Raw genomic sequence first — 19,124 nt, forward strand, 5'->3', positions numbered from 1 at the left:
AAATTAAATATTAAAATATTAGAAAATTTAAGGCATTTTCGAATATGCAAACACTTAAAGGCATTTTCATTTAAATTATTGATTATTATTAATCAATTTTATAATGTAGTTAAAAAGCTTTAAATATTTTTAATAATGCTGAAATTATATAAAATAAGAACTTTTATTTATTTATAAATTAAATATTTAAATACTTATAAAATTTAACGATTTTTTGAATATGCAAACACTTAAGGACATTTTTAAAGGTGAAAAATTGAATAAAAATTATATTGATGGAGGTTCTTGATATTTTAAAGAATGTTTTAACGAATTCTTGATATTATACCGATTTTTATATGAAAATAAAATTTGGTTAAAAAACCTTTGCTTTTATAAGGGCTTTTTAGGGATTTTGCCAGTTTACTTTTTTGGCGGGAATGTCGATGGGTCAAATTATTAATTTCAACAGTTAGAGGATTAACCCTTTTTAAATATTTCGGGAGCCGAGCAAATAGAGCAATTGCGCGCTTGCAGGGTACTGGCCTCTGGGATTGTTCCCGTCCCTCGAGCCAGCCGTAGTTTTTCCCGACCAAAACTTTTAGACATCGTCAAGGCTCCGCTCGACATTTCGCTCTTCTCCTCCACCCGTTGCCGGTGCTCTTCGGTAGACCACCCTGCATTTCCTCCTTAGTGTCTTCTTGTACGATCTACTGAACGATTATTTTGTTTTTCTTTGTGTTATTTATTTTATTTATTAGTTTCTTTTTTGTTCGTCTGAGATAGGGTGTTAGAATTCGAAATTATGTTACGGATGAACGAGGCGCCTTATTTGTATGGTTTCTTGTTATAATTTCTTTCACGACCTTGTCATGGGTTTGCTTATAATGCGTATCTGTTGTGTTTTTTTGTTGATCGCGTCTTAATCGTTGATTTTCTGTTTTAGGTCGAATATCTTGCCATGGATCATGTAATCAATAAGATGTTATTGCTCAAATATTTGTTGGCTGAACTCTAGTTTCCTATGACTGATCCTATGCAACTTCATTTTGATAACTAGATTACTTTACATATTGCAAAAAACTCAGATTCCCGTGAGCACATCAAACAATTTGATATCATTTGCCACATTGTGTAGGAAAATCTACAAGCAAGCATCATTATGCAATATATACCATCCAAGAGCCAACTTATTCACATCGTTACAAAGCAATTGCAGCTGGTCCCTTTTGTAGTTCTTGCTCCAAACTAGGTATCTTTGATGTTTATGCACCATCTTGAAGGGGTATTTGAAGAAGAAAAAAAATGTTTATGTAACATTTTCCTTTTATTTCCCTTCAATTTTAGCCTTTAATTATTCCTTGCTACAGACAAGGGTGCTTTAGTCTTATGTAATTTGTTTGCTTGGATGCATTTTTTGGTAGAGTTAAAAGGACGTTTAGTATGGCTACAGAGTTGGTAAATTTTGCATGCTTTTTTTCTCTATTTTTCTCTCACGTTTCAAAGAATTGAATACTGCCTTTCTTGCTTGGTTTTTTCTCCAAGATCGTGTGCTCATAGGTTTCAGTGTTTTTTTTTGTCATGCTAGAAATTCAGTCAAGGAAACTCATGCATGTCTACTGAGTTCGCTGGTTTGAGTTATTCTCGTGTTTCTTTTTTTGTCCTTATCATGGCGAATGAAAGTATGGCTGGTGTTATTGCAAAATCTGACTTTCTGAAATCAAAATGTTCCTCTTAAAGGTTTATCTAATTATTCGTTTTTGCTCCAATATGTCAATGATCCTCATGAAAAAGAAATTTTGATTTCGGAATTAGGTGGAGGTTAGTGATGTGAATCCCAAGACCTCTCACCTAATAAAGTGGAATGATTTTGAGATTTTAATGGAAATTTCAATTGCATGTGGAACTATGTATTACAGAAATTCTTATTTGTTAAATCCCCATAAAAGGAGGAGTTTGATTGTTGGTTAGATAAGGAGGTTATTCCTTGTCAGATTCTCATAAAAGAGGGGTTTAATTACTAGTTAGATAAGAGTTAGTGATGTCAATCTTGTACCTTCCATCTTCTATGGCTGAATGATGTTAAATTTATGGTAGGAATCTAACTGCAGGATGTATAATTAATTCTTTCTAAAAAGTCTCTAGGTTTGATCCCTGTAAAAGAAGTTTGACTGAAATTGATGGAGATGGAGGTGTGGGAGTAAATTGAAGCTTGTATGGATTATTTCTGATTTCTGAGGAGTGAAATTCCTTTAATTTCATTATGGATGTGATGTGCTTTCCATGGGAAGAAGTCTGACTTAATTTGATAGAGATTGAGGTGTTTGTCTATAATTGAAGTTCAGATGGAAAATTTCTGATTATTTTTACAAATAAAGTTCTTTTTATTACAGGCTGGTTTTATGTGGTTTTTTTTTTGCAAAGAAGAAATCTCATTTTTGATTAGATAGAGTTTGGGTTGACTTCAAACCCAGACTTGAGTTCAATTAAATTAATGTTTTCAGTATCGATTGAAAATTTCTATTGGGTGGATTTTAGGATTACCCTCTTTGCAGATATTGTACTTGTTTAACTTTCGACAAGAGGGGTTCTAACACCCAAATTGGTGGGAGTTAAACATATTTAAGATACTTGGGGCACATATTGACTTAATGGAATGAGTAATGACCTAAGACAATGAATTATGATATGTATTAGGAATGCCATTGCATAGAATTCCAGTTGTAAATTTTCCTTTTGCATTCGGTTGGTAGGTTTTAAATTCAAATTAGATGGACATTAGTAGAGCTAAAAAGGAAGCATTTCATCTAGACTTAGGAGAATAAAATATAGTGATGATGTTTTCTGATAGGCTGCTGTTAGGTTGAACTATTCATGCACAATGTACATAGACTAAATTGTTATGTTCCATGCTGGTTATTATTGACGAATCACTTGATTTCTTGGTTATGTATACCCTAAGTTGTGAATGATTTATCTTGGTATGTATATGGCCAGTTGGTTTTACAATTTGGTTTGAATTTGAGAAGATATCTAGAAAATCGCTAGGTCTGGTCTTGGACGTAGGGGGTTTATCACTTAATATTAATGTTTCAACCATAACGATAGTCTAACCAGGCCCTGTTGTGGCCTTTCTTATTGACAACCAGAAATTTATGTGGTTCAATTCCATAAGCTTAATCCATAGACACAAGAAGAGGGAGAAATTTCATTGAAAATGAGTTTTACATAAAATATGTGCTTATTTGTAGGCTTAGTGACATTTTCAAAACTAGCTTCGACCAGCCAATGTACCCGTCCCTCATCAGCCACTCTTGAATCCTTGCTCAATCGCCCCTCCTCTGCCCTTCTTGGAAACCTTTTTTTTCTGCTTATATTCTATTTATTATCGTGTAACTTCATTGGAAATTTTGTATTCATGATGACAACATCGATGCTGCTATCCAGGTCTATATGCAGATGATGGAGAAGCATATGCTCATCCAAATGACATTGGACAAAAAAGAAGAGAAAAAACATCAAATTAATGGTAAAGACTGAAGCTTTAGAGGATCAAAACAAGTGAATGTGTATTTCGTTTACATTGGAGTGATAAAGAATCAAACACGGTGAACTTCCTCACTACCATTTTGTGTAGAATCGTTGATCTCTCCAAACCAACATTCTATCCAATTGAACCTTTACTCCCCTTTCCTTCAAGTGCATATGTCTCGAAACAATCTGTTTCGTCAGGCTAAATGCAAAGTACTGAAGAAATACTTTCAATTCCTCAAGAGTCCGCTCCATCTCCATCACCAAATACTCCAACTTGGGCGTCAAATTGTTCTTCACACTGTAACCAAAAATGGTAGGCAGTCGTGCACAAACCGTGGCTGATTCCTGCTCCGTAAACCCTAGACTCTCCAAAAACCATATCTTCTCCACAAGCTTCTCGACACAGGTGTTGAGGAGATGGGCATTGAGAGTGTTCGCGGAGTTGAGCTTCTTCACCCCCACTTCCTGAAGGAAGTGTCAATATTATTTTCCCTCAATCTTTCTAAGTCGAAGCTCTGTTTTTGATAATCCAAGAGAGAGGGAGAGGTCCCGATTAGGTAACCCAACCCGTAAGGGTTATAACCCTCAAAAATTACAATTATGCCCCCACCCTTACATATATATACACACACAATAACATCCCTCCTCAAATGGATGCTGGTAAGTCAACCAGCAAAAATTTGCCAACCAAAAATTGATGTCGCTATCAAGTCATTGCTTTGGTGAAGATATCAGCCACTTGGAGATCCGAAGAGATGTAAGGAAGAGATATCTCAAATATAATGACAATTAACCTCAATGTGCTTGGTGCGTTCATGAAAAACAGGAATGGTGGCAATCTGAATAGCACTAGTGTTATCAACATGAAGAGGGGTAGAAGTAGTTTGAGGAAACTCAAGCTCCGCAAGAAGACCACGTAGCCATACAATCTCAGAACAAGCAATAGACATGGCATGATACTCGGCCTCAATAGAGGATTTAGAAACACGATCTTGTTTCTTACATCTCCAAGAAATTAAAGCATCACCTAAAAACATACACCAACCCGTAGTAGATCGACGTGTATCCGGACACCCAGCCCAATCAATATCACTATAAGCAACAAGTTGAAGGGATGAGCCCGTAGGAAAGAATAACCCACAAGTAGGAGAACCTCGAAGCTAACGGATGATGCGTCGAACTGCAGCAATATGGAGATGTTGAGGAGAGGACATAAATTGACTGAGCTGATGAACCGCATATGAGATATCGGGTCATGTAGTGGTCAAGTAGATGAGACTCCCAACCAGGTGCCGATGGGTCATCTAGAAGGTCCCCTTCATCTTTCCTGTATTTGACATTTACCTCCATAGGAGTATAAACCGAAGAAGTGTCCTCCAAACCAGCCAAGGTAATAATATCTTGAATATACTTATGCTGGTTTAAGAAAATACCATTGCCCCGATGTACTTCTAGTCCTAAGAAGTAGGTGAGCTGGCCAAGATCTTTCATATGAAAAGTGGCATGCAACAGCTGCTGAACCTTAGTAATCAGACCACAGTTAGTGCCAATTTGGCAACATGAGCAAAGGTATCCTCATAATCAACCCATATTCCTGTTTGTTGCCCAGAGCTACTAGGCGAGCTTTATACTGATCCAAAGAGCCATCAGAGCGGTGTTTTACAGAGAAAACCCATTTACTCCCAAGAGGCTTGATTGTAGGGACAAAGAACAATATCCCAAGTGTGATTCTCCCCAAGTGCTCGAAGTTCTGTTTGCATTGCATTTTGCCAACACTCATTGTCCATGGTTTGTTTGTAGCTTGAGGGAATGGAAATAGAGGATAAAGTAGCCACATGAGAGACAGTGGAGGAGAAACCATACCAATGAGGGGGTAGAGAAAGGCGAGTAGACCGGCGAAGAGTGGTAGAAGCAGGAGTAGGAGTAGGAGCAGGCGCCAGGTCAAGATCGTGAGGGGGCACAGAGGAAGTGGAACTAGACTCATGTCGACCACGTCTTCCATACACAAAACCAGGTTTGAACCTTTCCACAATTGTCAAGGAATCAGAAAAACTCGGTAAAAGAGATAAAGATGCAGATGACAACTCAAAATGAGATGGAAAGAAATATTGATTTTCAAAGAAAACTACATTCCTAGAAACACGTATACGATGAGCATGTGGGTCATAACAAACATAACCCTTTTGAGGTATAGTATAACCAAGAAAAACACACTTAACAGATTGAGCTGTAAGTTTATGTCATTCATGAACAGAAAGATGTACAAAACAAACACAACCAAAGGTCCGAAGATCAGAATAAGAAGGAGAATGGTCAAACAACTTAAAAAAAGGAGAAACATGATGTAATGTAGGAGAGGGTAAGCGATTGATCAAATGAACAGAAGTAGAAAGGGCTTCACACAAAAAACGAGGAGGAACAAATGATTCAAGTAAAAGAGTTCTTACAACATCAAGAAGGTGACGATTTTTTGTCTCAGCAACACCGTTTTGTTGTGGTGTCGAAGGACAAGAACGTTGAGAGACGATCCCTTTGCTTTGAAGAAAGTCCTGAAACTCATTAGACATTTATTCCCCGCCAGAATTAGTGCGCAAGACCTTGATGCTTGTAGAGAATTGAGTCTCAAGAAGTACAAGAAAACGTTTAAATACTAAAAAACTTCAGCCTTAGCCCGTAGGAAGTAAACCCAAGTAAAGCGACTAAAGTTATCAATAAAGGTAACAAAGTACTTGTAATGCGCATGAGAAACAATAGGTGCAATCCCTCAAACATCACTATGAATAATATCGAAACATTGTAAGGCATGAGATGCACGATGAGGAAAAGGTAGAATTTTACTTTTGCCAAGTTTGCATGATGGACATTCAAAAGAAGGATCAAGAGAAGAACATGCTTTATGTCCCAATAAACCAGAATTAAACAACTGTCGAAGTACATCAGAGTTTGGGTGGCCTAGACGTCTATGCCACATCTTAGTTCCAGAACCAACAACATTGCATGCAAAGGAAAGGAAAGTAAAGGAAAACTAGGAAAAACGTGAAGAGGAAAGAGTCATCCCACTTTAGGCCCCATCGTGATCATCTTCCTTGACGCTTGATCCTGCACGACACAACCAGAACGAGAGAAATGGACATTACATTCATTATCAACCAATTGACCAACAGAAATAAGTTTGTGGGAAGGTCAGGAGACACAAAAATATCAGTTAAGGAAGAGGAAAGATCACCAACAACACTGATAGGCAGAGAATTGCCATCAGCGGTGTTGATTTGTAGATTGCCATCATAATTTCTGATATTGGAAAGAGAAACAACAGTATTGGTCATATGGTTAGATGCTCCAGAGTCAAAATACCATGGCTTAAAAGAAACTTTATGATTACCTGAGAGCTCAAAAGAAGAAAAAGTAGAGATGATCATCTGTTGTACCATTTCAGAAGTGAGTATGTTCTGGTTTGCTTGGGCTGTAGGGGCAGGAATAGGAACAACCGGCGAGGCTGCAGGCAATACAACAGAACTAGAGGCACCAGCGGAGGCATGATAAGCAGTACTCTGCTTCCTTTCAGGTCGAATGGAACAAGCAGAGATGATATGACTCTGTTTCTTGCAGTAATTACAAAACTTCTTAGGGCAATCCCTAACAATATGACCAAAAGCTTTACAACTAAAACATTGGACAACACGCATGTCTCGACCCTTATTTCTCCCCTGTGCTGCATAAGCCACTGCAATAGGGGCACTAACATTAGCTCGATGCTCCAATGCAGTCGAGTTACTATACGCTGCTCCTCACAAAGAAGTTCGCTGAAACAAACTTCTAGAGATGGTACAGGATGACGATTCATCAGATTAGAACGTGCAATTGCAAAATCGGAATGGAGCTTCATTAAGAATTGATCTCTCTTACTTATTTCATGCACTGCTTAAACAACAGAGAGCGGTAACAGGAACTTTAGCATAAACAATGTCTGAAAAATATTCCTCAATGGAGAGACTTCCTTGGGTGAAATTAGCCATTTTATACTCCAATTGAAAATGTCGAACCGTGTTGTCTTGATGGTAAACCTTGTGGAGGTAATTCCACATATCAACCGCATTTTTATAAGGCCTCAAATTGAGAACAAAGTGAGGTTCAACGGAGCCAAGGATCCAGGTAATGATTTTGGCATCCTTGATTGTCCACTTGGACAAAGCCTCGGCCTCTCGAGGTGCGGGATCACTCCCATTGAGATGACCCCATAACTCTTTGCCCATAACAAATAAGGGAAACTGAAATTCCCAGATAGTATAATTTTTACTCGTGAAATGAATAGGGAACGAGTTTATCCTTTCAGATGACATGATAAAATCTAGATGGCAACGACAAAATAATTCTCCTCTGCAAATGAAATTCAACGGAATGAACAACGAGGTTTCAAGACACCACTCCAGTTCAAGAAAGAATACATTGAACCTCCAATCCAAGAAACAAAACACTGAACATCCACCAACAGACCTACTACCGAACGCCATGATGACTTCCCAACCCGTAAGTCTGCTACACGAATCGTAAAACCTACTACCAACCCGTAAATTAGCTACAGGAATCGTAAAATTTCGTGAGCCCTTACTGATCTCCACTAAGAGGAACCGTACAAGCACAAGCCAAACGACGTCCAGCCAAGAAAAACGAGGGAAAAAACCTCGTTGCAAAGAATCACCGAACGCCCACGAAAGCCGCTGCAAACTGAAACCCCAATGGAACAAAATCTACCGAAAGCCACAAAGAACTCAGACAAACCGAGAACTTACGAACTGAGAAAGAGGGGAAAGAGAACCTACCTCTGATGTCGAAGGAGTAGTCGTTGAGGATCTCCAAACGCTGATGGCGCCGAGAACTAAGCGAAAAAAATTCAAACCTCCGAACGAAGCTCTAATACCATGTCAATATTATTTTCCCTCAATCTTTCTGAGTCGAAGCTCTGTTTTTGATAATCCGAGAGAGAGGGAGAGGTCTCGATTAGGTAACCCAACCCGTAACCCCCCCCCGCCCCCCCCCCCCCCCCCCCACACACACACACACACACACACACACACACACACACACACACACACACATATATATATATATATATATACACACACACGATAACAAGAAGTGGAGCGTAGGCAAAGGCACAACTTCAATATGAAATCCTATTAGTGCCTATTGGGAATCATTTGGGTTTTTTTCAAATTTCCTCATAGCCATTAGTGCATTTTCCAAGGAAATAAATGGAAATTATTGATAACTCTGGTACACTTTTTTTTTTGAAACTGACAACTCTGGTACACTACCATACCTTTATCATTAACTTTTAATAAATATGTCAAATATTAATTTCAAACACAAAGTTCTAAAACTTTATGTAAAAAACAACTGTTCCTGTTAAATCAACTATTTCACTTGACAAGCTGCCCACCTTTGAGTTTCTATATTGTTACAGAAGTGGTTAGCTATTTCCATTTGGTCATTTCTCTTTCTCCTAGATGTTGAGACCATAGATTGGTTAATTTCTTCCTTCAAATCATTTTCACCCTTCTTCTTGATCCTCTTCAAACTCCGCATCATCCCCAATAACTTCTATTGGTTCCTCTCTTTCAATGACAATTTTCTCTTGGGCCTTGTATGGGTATTGAAGTGCTTGATCTAAAATTGTAAATTGTTGCTTCCAAATACCAATAATCCCCTCAATTGTGTTTCTTAATGATAAATACCAATGGTTGAATAACTCTTTTGGAGTCTAAAGGACATGATTTTTATCCTTTTCATTTCAAATGATATCTAGTTGATTGACATACAGTAAATGGAAATAAAGAATTTTTTCCACTGAAGTATTTCTTTTGTAACTTTTAAAACATAAAAAAACAGATCTTAAATGTCCTGTTAGTGTGCTTTTCGAAAGAGCTCTTTGAACTACACTTATATAGCTCACAGGTTTTCTTATGGCAATCAGTTTTTGTCATTTTCTCCATGGAGAATATGAAGTTTCATGTTGACATAGTTTTGTTATTGATGCTTGTCTAGGACAAATTGTTTACAAAAAAATTGAAGGATACATCAAACCAGTTTATTGCAGGAGCTCTGGCCAGAATAAATGATAGTAAAGAGAAGATTGGAGGGGCAGTTGATATTTTTTTATGTGATATAAGGAACTCCGAAATCTTTGCTTCAGCAATCAAGGGCTTTGAATTAGAAGTGCTGTTCCTAAGATGAAACTTGAGTTTGTATCAAGCACACTTCGACGCATTCTTGGACAGGATGGAGGAAAGAATTGGCTGAGTAGTTTTTTTCATTGGCAGAACATGTTGTACAAGTCTGCCCATATCCTACTGCAGATGCCATTGTCATCATCTAATATTGCAGATTCAATAGCTTATCTATCTATATAACAATTAAAATTAATTCATTTCACTTGGACCACTGAAACAAAAACGCTCTTACCAAGAATCACAAAACACTATTCAATGATCTGACGTCAAGATATTCCAATTCTCATAATTTGACTCTACAAAATTCAATAATTTGTAATTCTGTTCAGCCTATACATGTATTCTACTAGCACAACTGTTACACCATTTCTTTCAGAATTTTTACTCATAACTCGTACTAGAATTGAAATTGAAGCCTTCCATTGTTCCACTGACTACCTTTGGAAACTTCAAAAGCACTTTCCAACTTATTTAAGATGGTCTTTCTGTTTCCAATTGGGTACTTTATATCACACTTTTTATTAACTTTTACCATGTGAATACCCGGATAAAGAGTTGTTAAATTGGGTTCAAGGTCCTATCCCAAAATGACTAGTCAACTTAGGAAACCTTTTTCCAAACTAATAAACTCAAGATCTTTGTACTCACTAATCCATGTGGGACTATTCCTTAACACTCTCTCTCACGTGTAGACCATCTTTTGTGGCTTTACAAGTGGATAATTTAGAAGTAGGCAGTTTAGGTGTAGACCCTCTTTTGTCGCTCTACAAGTGGATAATTTTAGGAGTAGGCCCTCTTTGGTGGCTCTACAAGTAGATAATTTTTATGTATAGGCCCACATATGAGTACCTGCTCTGATACCATGTTAAGTTGGGTCCAAGGCCCTATCCCAAAATGACTAGTCAACTTAGGAAACTTCTTTCCCAACTAATAAACTCAAGATCTTTGTACTCACTTATCCATGTGGGACTATTCCTTAACAAGAGTTAATGACAAAAGAAAGAAAAATTTAAAAGAGATAATAGAGCAAACTTCTCATTCACAATATGACAACAATGGGTTAACGAGGTGGGCTTTACCCATAAATCAAATAACAGTCTACATTAGTCGGAATAATTGTTCTGAAACCGTAGTCCATCATGCTAACAACCTTCAGTCGTATATACCAACAATAATCACGTGGATTAAGTGGCTTATCCCAATTGAAAAAGCCTCGAGTTAGAAATAGTCTAAAAAAGCACAACATAGAGCAACAAAAAATCCTTCTAAGGATCTGCAGAATTACTCGATCTAAGTAGCAAGAGCAAACATCATTTAAAAATGTCCCCAAAGACAACTGTATACAATGAAAGTAGAATCAACTCAACATAAAAAATATTACAAAAACTACAGAGAGAAAAAAGAAAATTAAAAAGCAAACAAAACATCCAGATTCAAAGGAGAATTGGCATACCTGGATTTTTGGGTAACCGCAAACCTGAATGGGATTACTTAAAAGAACGCCCAAAGTCTTTCGAGAAATCCGAAGGCACAAAAAGCAGAGAGAATTAGGAGATAAAAAAAATGAGCAGCACTATTGTAACAACAAAAATGAGAGAGAGTAAGTTAATGACCAGATAAGAGAAAAATAAAAAAATAAGTAAATAATAAATGAAGGAACCGGGTGAGCTCATAGAAAATGGACATCAATTGATCTTTTGGTTTATTTCTACACCGAGAGAGAACAGGGAGAGGATAGAGGAGAGGGAGGTGAGAGAAAATTATTACCTATTAGCAGCTGCACGAATCAAGGATGACAAGAAGATGAATTCGAGAGGAAGAAAAAAGTATTGAGATAAGTAGGCTCGAGATGATGAAAATGGTATCGAGAACACAAACTCGATGATTTTTGGTTTTCCCTAGAAAATCATCCAACTTTCCCGGTAAAAAATTTCAGATAGATAGTTTCTCGGAAATGTATTTCTATCTGAAAAATTCTTTCCTGGGAAAAAAATCTAATTTGGTTTGTTAGGTTTATTTTTTCACTTATTAGCAAATTTAAAATTTATTACGTTATCATTTAATTAAAAATTATATTTTAGTTGTGATAACCTGCTTAAGGGAATGTGTAGGATAAAGAGAGAAGAAGATCGAAGGGAAAGGAGGAAGTTCCATCGGTTTTGGAGAGAAAGGGGGAATAAGAGAGAGAGACGGAGTGGCAAAGGAAGGATATGCGAAGAAGAGGAGAGGAGAAGCTATGATGGTATAGGAAGAAGAAGTGGAGGAAAAGAGGTAAGCTTAATCATGCGTCATTCCTCCCCTTTCCAAATCATATTTTTTTTCTTCTTTGGTTCTCAGAAACTCTTGATTTTCATTCAGTTAGGTAGTGTTAGTAACACTTAGTCTTAGATTTTTCTCTTAATACAAGAGTAAGACTCTAGCTTGTGTTGTTTATTTTAATCGTAAGGGTATTGTTTCTCCTTTGCATATTTTTCTTCTTGGTTAAGACCTCATAAAGTGGATTTTTTTATTTTTTATTTCTGGGTTAAATAAAGGTTAGAGGTGTTTAAATTCGAGGTCTTTCATCTAAGTTAGTTTGCATGAGTTATAATTCTTCCATTTTTGTGGAATTCATTTTGTTTGATCCTTGTAAAGAGGGGTTTCTACTTTTGGCACTGGGTAAGTTCTTCAGTCTTCCCGTCTTCCCTACAGTGCCAAGGGAACGCAGCACAGAGACGAGAATTGAGATCAATAGCACCTTCGATTCCTTTGCTCTCTTTCAGCCTTTCAAGTAACCTAATCTCATGCTTCTTTCTTTTCTTGTCTCCGGTTTTTGATCGCCCGTCACGGATTCGTGTCGCCGAAAACTGGCGATCGTGACCGACATCCCCATTAATTTTCTTCCCTCTCCAATTTAACACCTTACGACTCTTTTTTTTTTTCTAATGCTTTGGGTCGGTTTTTGTTCTGCTTTTTAAGTTTCTCTATCATCAACTTCATCCTTCAATTGAACTCTATCAGTTTTAGAGAGTTTTCAATTGCGGTCATTTTTTCCTCTTTCAATGCTTCTCTTGTTTGCCCTTTTGAATAGGAAATTTTCTTTTTTTCATTTCGTTATTGCTCTTTCTAACTCGTTTAGCGCAGCTGTTTGAGGCCTAAAATCTGCTCCTTCGTGTTTTCCATCGGTAAAGCACAAACCTTTTTTTTGTGTGTGGCTACGTTGCCGTCTTCGGTTGATCTCGGTTGTGTAGCTGCTTTGCTGTTTTCGGTTGACCTCAGGCTATTTCGTCTGAGGCTCTGAGTCAGGCTAGCACCCTTGCTTGGTCCAGTGTCGTCTCCTCTGTTTTGGCGGGAGAGGAGCACAGAGAAACCCATCCAGGGTTTTTAGTAGCAATAATAGCATAGTCTAATAGATACTAATTCAAAAAATATTTTGATGCCAAATCTATTTTTTTTCTCTTCTAAATTTTCGCCCACATAAGTTAACTATTTAATTTTCTTTATGCTGATTATTCTTCAACTTTTTGTCTTAGGTTGTTGGTGATGTGCTAAGGATTCGTCAAATACTGATCCATTTAATAAGGTAAATACTACTATTTCGTATTCTTATGGGATCTCCTAAGCAAAAACATACATATTTGTGCTTTTTGATTTGTTACATCATATGCTTCTCTTCCGTCAAAACATTTTGTACATTATTAAACCCAGATGAATAACCTTTTTGTTTTCTTTCTAAATAATGGAATGGAATTTTGAATGTCAATAATTGTCATGGAGACAGATAGGAAATGCAAAACTGCTCTTTTTTTACAGATGAATTATTTTTTTGAATAAAATTTATGCATAATTATGCAGTTTTTATGAATAATTTTATGCAGAGTATATAGATAATTTTATATACAACTTATTTGTAATGTATTTTATGCAAAGTTTTAAATATAGGGTGAAGTTCAAACTCGGCTCGAGTTCGAGTTTGAACTAGGTTAAAATTATTGGGCTCGAGCTCAATAACAATTTTAGGCTCGAGCTTGAGTTCAAAATATTTAAATCAAGCTCAGCTCAAACATAGGTGGGTTCGGGCTCGGCTTGGCTTGATGCCACCCCTACTCTCACCTAATCAAGTTGAATGATTTGAAATTATGATAGAAATTTCATTTGCATGCGTTGTACTATATTCTCAATACTTTTGACTTGTTAAATACTCATAAAAGAGTGGTCTGATTTCTGGTTAGATAAGGAATTTCTTGGATCCTCATGAAAAAGAAATTTTGATTTCAGAATTAGGTGGAGGTTAGTGGTGTGAATCCCAAGACCTCTCACCTAATAAAGTTGAATGGTTTTGAGATTTTAATGGAAATTTTAATTGCATGTGGTACTTTGTATTACAGAAATTCTTATTTGTTAAATCCTCATAAAAGGAATAGTTTGATTGTTGGTTAGATAAGGAGGTTATTCCTTGTCAGATTCTCATAAAAGTGGGGTTTAATTGTTAGTTAGATAAGAGTTAGTGATGTCAATCATGTGCCTTCCATCTTCTATGGCTGAATGATGTTGAATTTATGTTAGGAATCTAACTGCAGGATATGTAATTAATTCTTTGTAAAAAGTCCCTGGTCTGATCCTTGTAAAAGAAGTTTGGCTGAAATTGATGGAGATGGAGGTGTGGGAGTAAATTGAAGCTTGTATGGATAATTTCTGATTTTTGAGGAGTGAAATTCCTTTAATTTCATTATGGATGTGATGTGCTTACCATGGGAAGAAGTCTGACTTAATTTGATAGAGATTGAGGTGTTTGTCTATAATTGAAGTTCAGATGGAAAGTTTCTGATTTTTTTTAAAAATGAAATTCTTTTATTACAGGCTGGTTTTATGTGGTTTTTTATGCAAAAAAAAAAATCTCATTTTTTATTAGATAGAGTTTGGGTTGACTTCAAAGCCAGACTTGAGTTCAATTAAATTAATGTTTTCAGTATCGATTGAAAATTTCTATTGGGTGGATTTTAGGATCACCCTCTTTGCAGATATTGTACTTGTTTAACTTTCCACAAGAGGGGTTCTAACACCCAAATTGGTTGGGGTTAAACATATTTAAGATACTTGGGGCACATATGGAGTTAATGGAATGAGTAATGACCTAAGAGAATGAATTATGATATGTATTAGGAATGCCATTGCATAGAATTCCAGTTGTAAATTTTCCTTTTGCATTCGGTTGGTAGGTTTTAAATTCAAATTAGATGGACATTAGTAGAGCTAAAAAGGATGCATTTCATCTAGACTTAGTAGAATAAATATAGTGATGATGTTTTCTGATAGGCTGCTGTTAGGTTGAACTATTCATGCACAATGAACAGAGACTAAATTGTTATGTTCCATGCTGGATATTATTGATGAATCACTTGATTTCTTGGTTATGTATACCCTAAGTTGTGAATGATTTATCTCGGTATGTATATGGCAAGTTGGTTTTACAATTTGGTTTGAATTTGAGAAGATATCTAGAAAATGGCTAGGCCTGGTCTTGGACGTAGGGGGTTTATCACTTAATATTAATGTTTCAATCATAACGATAGTCTAACCAGGCCCTGTTGTGGTCTTTCTTATTGATAACCAGAAAGTGGGCCATCCTAATCATAATGACTGGGCAAAGGCCAAGCAAATGCTGAAACATCTTAGGTTGTAGATTTTTCATACAAATACTGAGTGCAAGAGAGTGGGATTGAGTGAACAGCTATGCAATGAGCAATTGTTCACCTTAAAAGTGGAAGTGAGAATGGGGATGGTGAGTCTATGACTCGTGAGGTGACTGACTGATTGTATATGATTATTTTGTGAGAATAGGGATGGCGAGTGTGTAAGTCTTGACATGACTATTTTGGGAAGAGTGGCGATGGTGAGTCTGTAACTCATGAGGTGGCAGTATATGATTATTTTGTGAGAATGGGGACGGTGAGTCTGTAACTCGTGAGGTGGCTTTATATGATAATTTTACATTAGCAAGGATATGCAATCACAATAATTCCGTTAATTTTCCTTGTACTAGTGTGGAGAAACTTGAGGAGCCTACTTACATTGTAATGGAGCTTTGTTCCCTGATTTTTGTATTATCATACAAGGATGTTGACGAAACCTCAGAGTTTTCTTTAGTTGATAAATCTCGGCAAAAGCTTCAAGAAAGAATGTATGTTTTGAAAAATTATGAATGAAGTCTAGGAGAATTAGCTTTTATGCTTTCTTAAGTAAATGAGACTTTACCTCGTAGAATAATACTCAGCCTAAAGGGAGGATTTTGGTTGTGTGGATGTCAACATGATTATAACTAAACCCTAAATTTATTAGCTTGTTATGATAGATCATTAAAAATGTTGCATATCAGCCTATTGGATGTTTGTATTAGATTATTGTTCATGTGAATCAACAAAAAGATGGAGCAAGTAATGTTGGTGGATGGATAAATTTTTGGAGATAGTCTAAGCCATACACTTTTAGAAGGTCTCACAATGGAGTTGGAAAATAGATCTAATGCACACTGGCTGTTTGTCTCGTAATATATGTGTTTTCAGTGTTGTCACGCATGATAAAGCACTTTAAAATCATCTATGATAGTTAGGTCAACTTTTTGTAAATTGGCAAAATAATGGCTATTTTGACTCGGGTAAATATTGCACCGCACGTTCACTTAAGATTATAATGAGCGTTTGTTATTCTCTTTAAAAGGTTTGGATCCATAGGTCATTTGCATCTTTAACATGTTTCAAGCATGCATATCCATTTTTTAAACATGTATGGAAAAATCTCTTTCTTATAAAATTCCAAGCTATTAGAGTTGAACTACTTGAATTTCCCAAACGTGGATGACAAAACTTTTGTGTTCATTTGTGGTGTCTGAATAAATTTTCTTTGCATACATTTTTTTATTGTTTTAAATTTTCATTTTCTTGTGATCTATTTGCCAATCCAAAAAGTTAAATATTTCAGCTCAAGGGAACACTCCAACATAAAAAAAAAAAGAGGCAATCATTGAGTTCAAGAGCAGCAAAGTAATAGAGATAAGTAGGTGCTGGAATTTTAACCATATGACGGTCAACCAACAACATAGCAAGATCCCATGAGCAGCGTCAAGATTTACAACAACATGTGCTGGAATTCCACCTCAAAATAAAATTGATCCAAGTTACATAAATGTAACTGAATTACAAATCATCAATTTATCAATCTTGATAAGACACTAACAGCAAATAATCTTGATCAATCTTGTAATTTAGCTACAAGAAGATCAAGATTATAACATCTTCTTAGTCATAAGAGATAAATTTCCACAACTTCTCATATGAAGAGTATCTTGACTTGATGTAATTCATAAATCAAGAATTCAACAATTAAAGAAAGAGTATATAAATAATGGCCAGACTTGACTTATCTCTTCATGGCTAGACTCTGATGAACAAATTCTTAGACAAACTTCATAAATAATTCCATGTATACTTCATCAAGGGGGATCCTAAACTCTAAATGGATAAGCATTTTGATGTAGGACTTGTGAATGATGTTGTTCTACTTTACTTTGTTTTTTTTTTTTTTTTTTTACTTTGTTGAGTTAGAGTTTACTTTGATAATTGATAAAATGATTTATTTTTTGCTGTTGAAATTCTCTTATGTACATGCCTTATGGTAGACCACTCCTTCAATGGGGTTAAATGTGAGATAGTAAAGCTAGTAATCTTACTCTAAGATTCTTGTATTTATGATAGCCCATATAAATGAGTTGGTGCCATCGATGTGAAAATGTATATGCAATTACATGACCAGATTGATGGGTTGACGTCATTGAGGTCATTACATGTGTTATAATTATTATTGTGGGTTCCTTCTTTAGTAGGTTTGTTTATGAATGATTGGATTTTTAATTAAGGTGAGAAAGAGTGATTAGACAAAGGTTGATACCTTTTTAATTGGTTGTGGCTGAACTAGTTATTATATATAGTAGTTATGAGTTAAATTAGTAGGTTTATATGCTAAATATGGAGGTACGATTTTGGATTTTGAATTTGATATATGGTTTCGAAATTCATTATAGTGATCCTTCATGTGGTATTAGAGCTCCCCTCTCTGATAAGGAGTTTCGTGGAGAGGAGTACTCTGCCTACACTGCGAGCGCCGTCGCTGTGGAGCCAATCGGCGTCTCGCTTTGCGCTGTGCGTCGGTCGGCGTCGGAAGACGACAGCCGAAGTCTGATGGGAGGTGACGTTCGGCAAAGGGTCGCTTGCGGACGTTGAACGTCCTCTCTACGTGTGGTTGGAGGTTGAAGAATACCTCTAGCGCACGTAAATAAATAAATAATATTTTGAAACTTAGGAAAGCACGTTTCATTTAAATAACGAGTTGACTCGGCTGAGTTGACTCGTACAGGTTGTGCAAGTCGGGCTAGATGAGACGAGTCGAACGGGTTGGCGCGACTCGGACATATTGAATCGACTCGAATGTTCGCTGACCTGACCCGCCCGTGATGTTGACCGAGCCGACTCGGTCGACCAAATAAAATTATGTGCTAGCAGTAGAAAAGAAATCTAGCGCTGGCAACCAGTAAGTCCGACTGGCTTTATGTGTTATCTTTTGATATACATAAAATATATATTAAAATTTCAGTAATTTGTATTTATGCAATTTCAATAATTATGCAATGCATACTTCAGTTTTTTAGGCATTTTTTATGTTTACCTAAATGTAAAGATTATTAACTGACATTCATTTTAGTCAATTCTTTTTATGTCATATTTATGGTATACATTTGAATAATTGAGTAATTGTCACAACATTCTTAATTATGCAAATGTCGAGTGACATTAAGTTTAGTCACATAAAATTAATGACATAAAAAAATTATGATTCATCATGGAGATATAATAATTTAACCCCATAGGGTAAATATTATATTTAAGTGATTAATCAGGATAGGAACAAAAATATTTTTTTAAAAAATTATACTTGCCTTAGGCCAAAAATATTCCTTTACAAAAAATTTCTAGGTCCCCATCATAAAGAGACATAAATTGCATATGTGTTATATATAATCTAAGCCCAAAGGAAAGATTATAATGACAAGTTGATTTATTTGTTTGGATTATTTACATGGGTAAATATTTAAAAATTTGATTTCATTACATATTAAGTAAGCTTGTTATCTATTTTTTTGCAGCTCTTCAAACTTTATATGTCCCAACCTTTGATTCCTCTATTGTTCTCCTAAATAGAGAAAATTATATTGAGTGGAAGGAGAAACTTCTCCTGTTATTAGGGTGCATTGATCTTGACTTGACACTTAGAGTGGATGAACTTTCGAAACGCACGGAATCTTGTACCCAAATTGAGAAAACATCATTTGAACTTTGAGAGAGAACCAAT

The 19,124-nt window shown here is 36.1% G+C and overlaps 1 protein-coding gene across 6 annotated transcripts; it reads left to right on the forward strand.

Moving 5' to 3' along the window:
* Nucleotides 1-523: 523 nt before the first annotated feature.
* LOC137952310 (uncharacterized) lies at nucleotides 524-18,415 on the forward strand. Of its 6 annotated transcripts, none has more exons than XR_011112216.1 (5): nucleotides 524-682; nucleotides 1,118-1,231; nucleotides 11,855-12,014; nucleotides 13,256-13,305; nucleotides 14,303-14,383. XR_011112216.1 is itself a non-coding variant. In XM_068799439.1 (5 exons), the coding sequence occupies exons 3-5, from the start codon at nucleotides 11,847-11,849 to the stop codon at nucleotides 17,996-17,998; spliced, it is 417 nt and encodes a 138-aa protein (XP_068655540.1). In that variant the 5' UTR covers nucleotides 524-682; nucleotides 1,118-1,231; nucleotides 11,844-11,846; the 3' UTR covers nucleotides 17,999-18,415. The 6 variants fall into 6 exon arrangements, 2 of the variants coding, with proteins under 2 accessions (XP_068655540.1, XP_068655541.1); XM_068799439.1 differs by lacking the exon at nucleotides 14,303-14,383 and adding an exon at nucleotides 17,800-18,415 and having other exon boundaries at nucleotides 11,844-12,014; XR_011112218.1 differs by lacking the exons at nucleotides 11,855-12,014; nucleotides 14,303-14,383 and adding an exon at nucleotides 17,800-18,415.
* Nucleotides 18,416-19,124: the final 709 nt, after the last annotated feature.

Source organism: Aristolochia californica, unplaced genomic scaffold, assembly GCF_029961685.1.
Source record: "Aristolochia californica isolate CCGP_79_NKW_82.1479 unplaced genomic scaffold, dmAriCali1.0.hap1 SCAF_15, whole genome shotgun sequence".
NCBI classification, from domain to species: domain Eukaryota; kingdom Viridiplantae; phylum Streptophyta; class Magnoliopsida; order Piperales; family Aristolochiaceae; genus Aristolochia; species Aristolochia californica.

What these genes read in the sequence shown, in the direction of transcription:
- LOC137952310 (XM_068799439.1), top strand. Translation starts at nt 11,847, where the DNA reads ATGTGTAGGATAAAGAGAGAAGAAGATCGAAGGGAAAGGAGGAAGTTC. An exon ending in GAAGAAGTGGAGGAAAAGAG is followed by an intron (nt 12,015 to 13,255) that starts GTAAGCTTAATC and finishes TTTTTGTCTTAG; the next exon opens with GTTGTTGGTGATGTGCTAAG. An exon ending in ATACTGATCCATTTAATAAG is followed by an intron (nt 13,306 to 17,799) that starts GTAAATACTACT and finishes AATTCATTATAG; the next exon opens with TGATCCTTCATGTGGTATTA.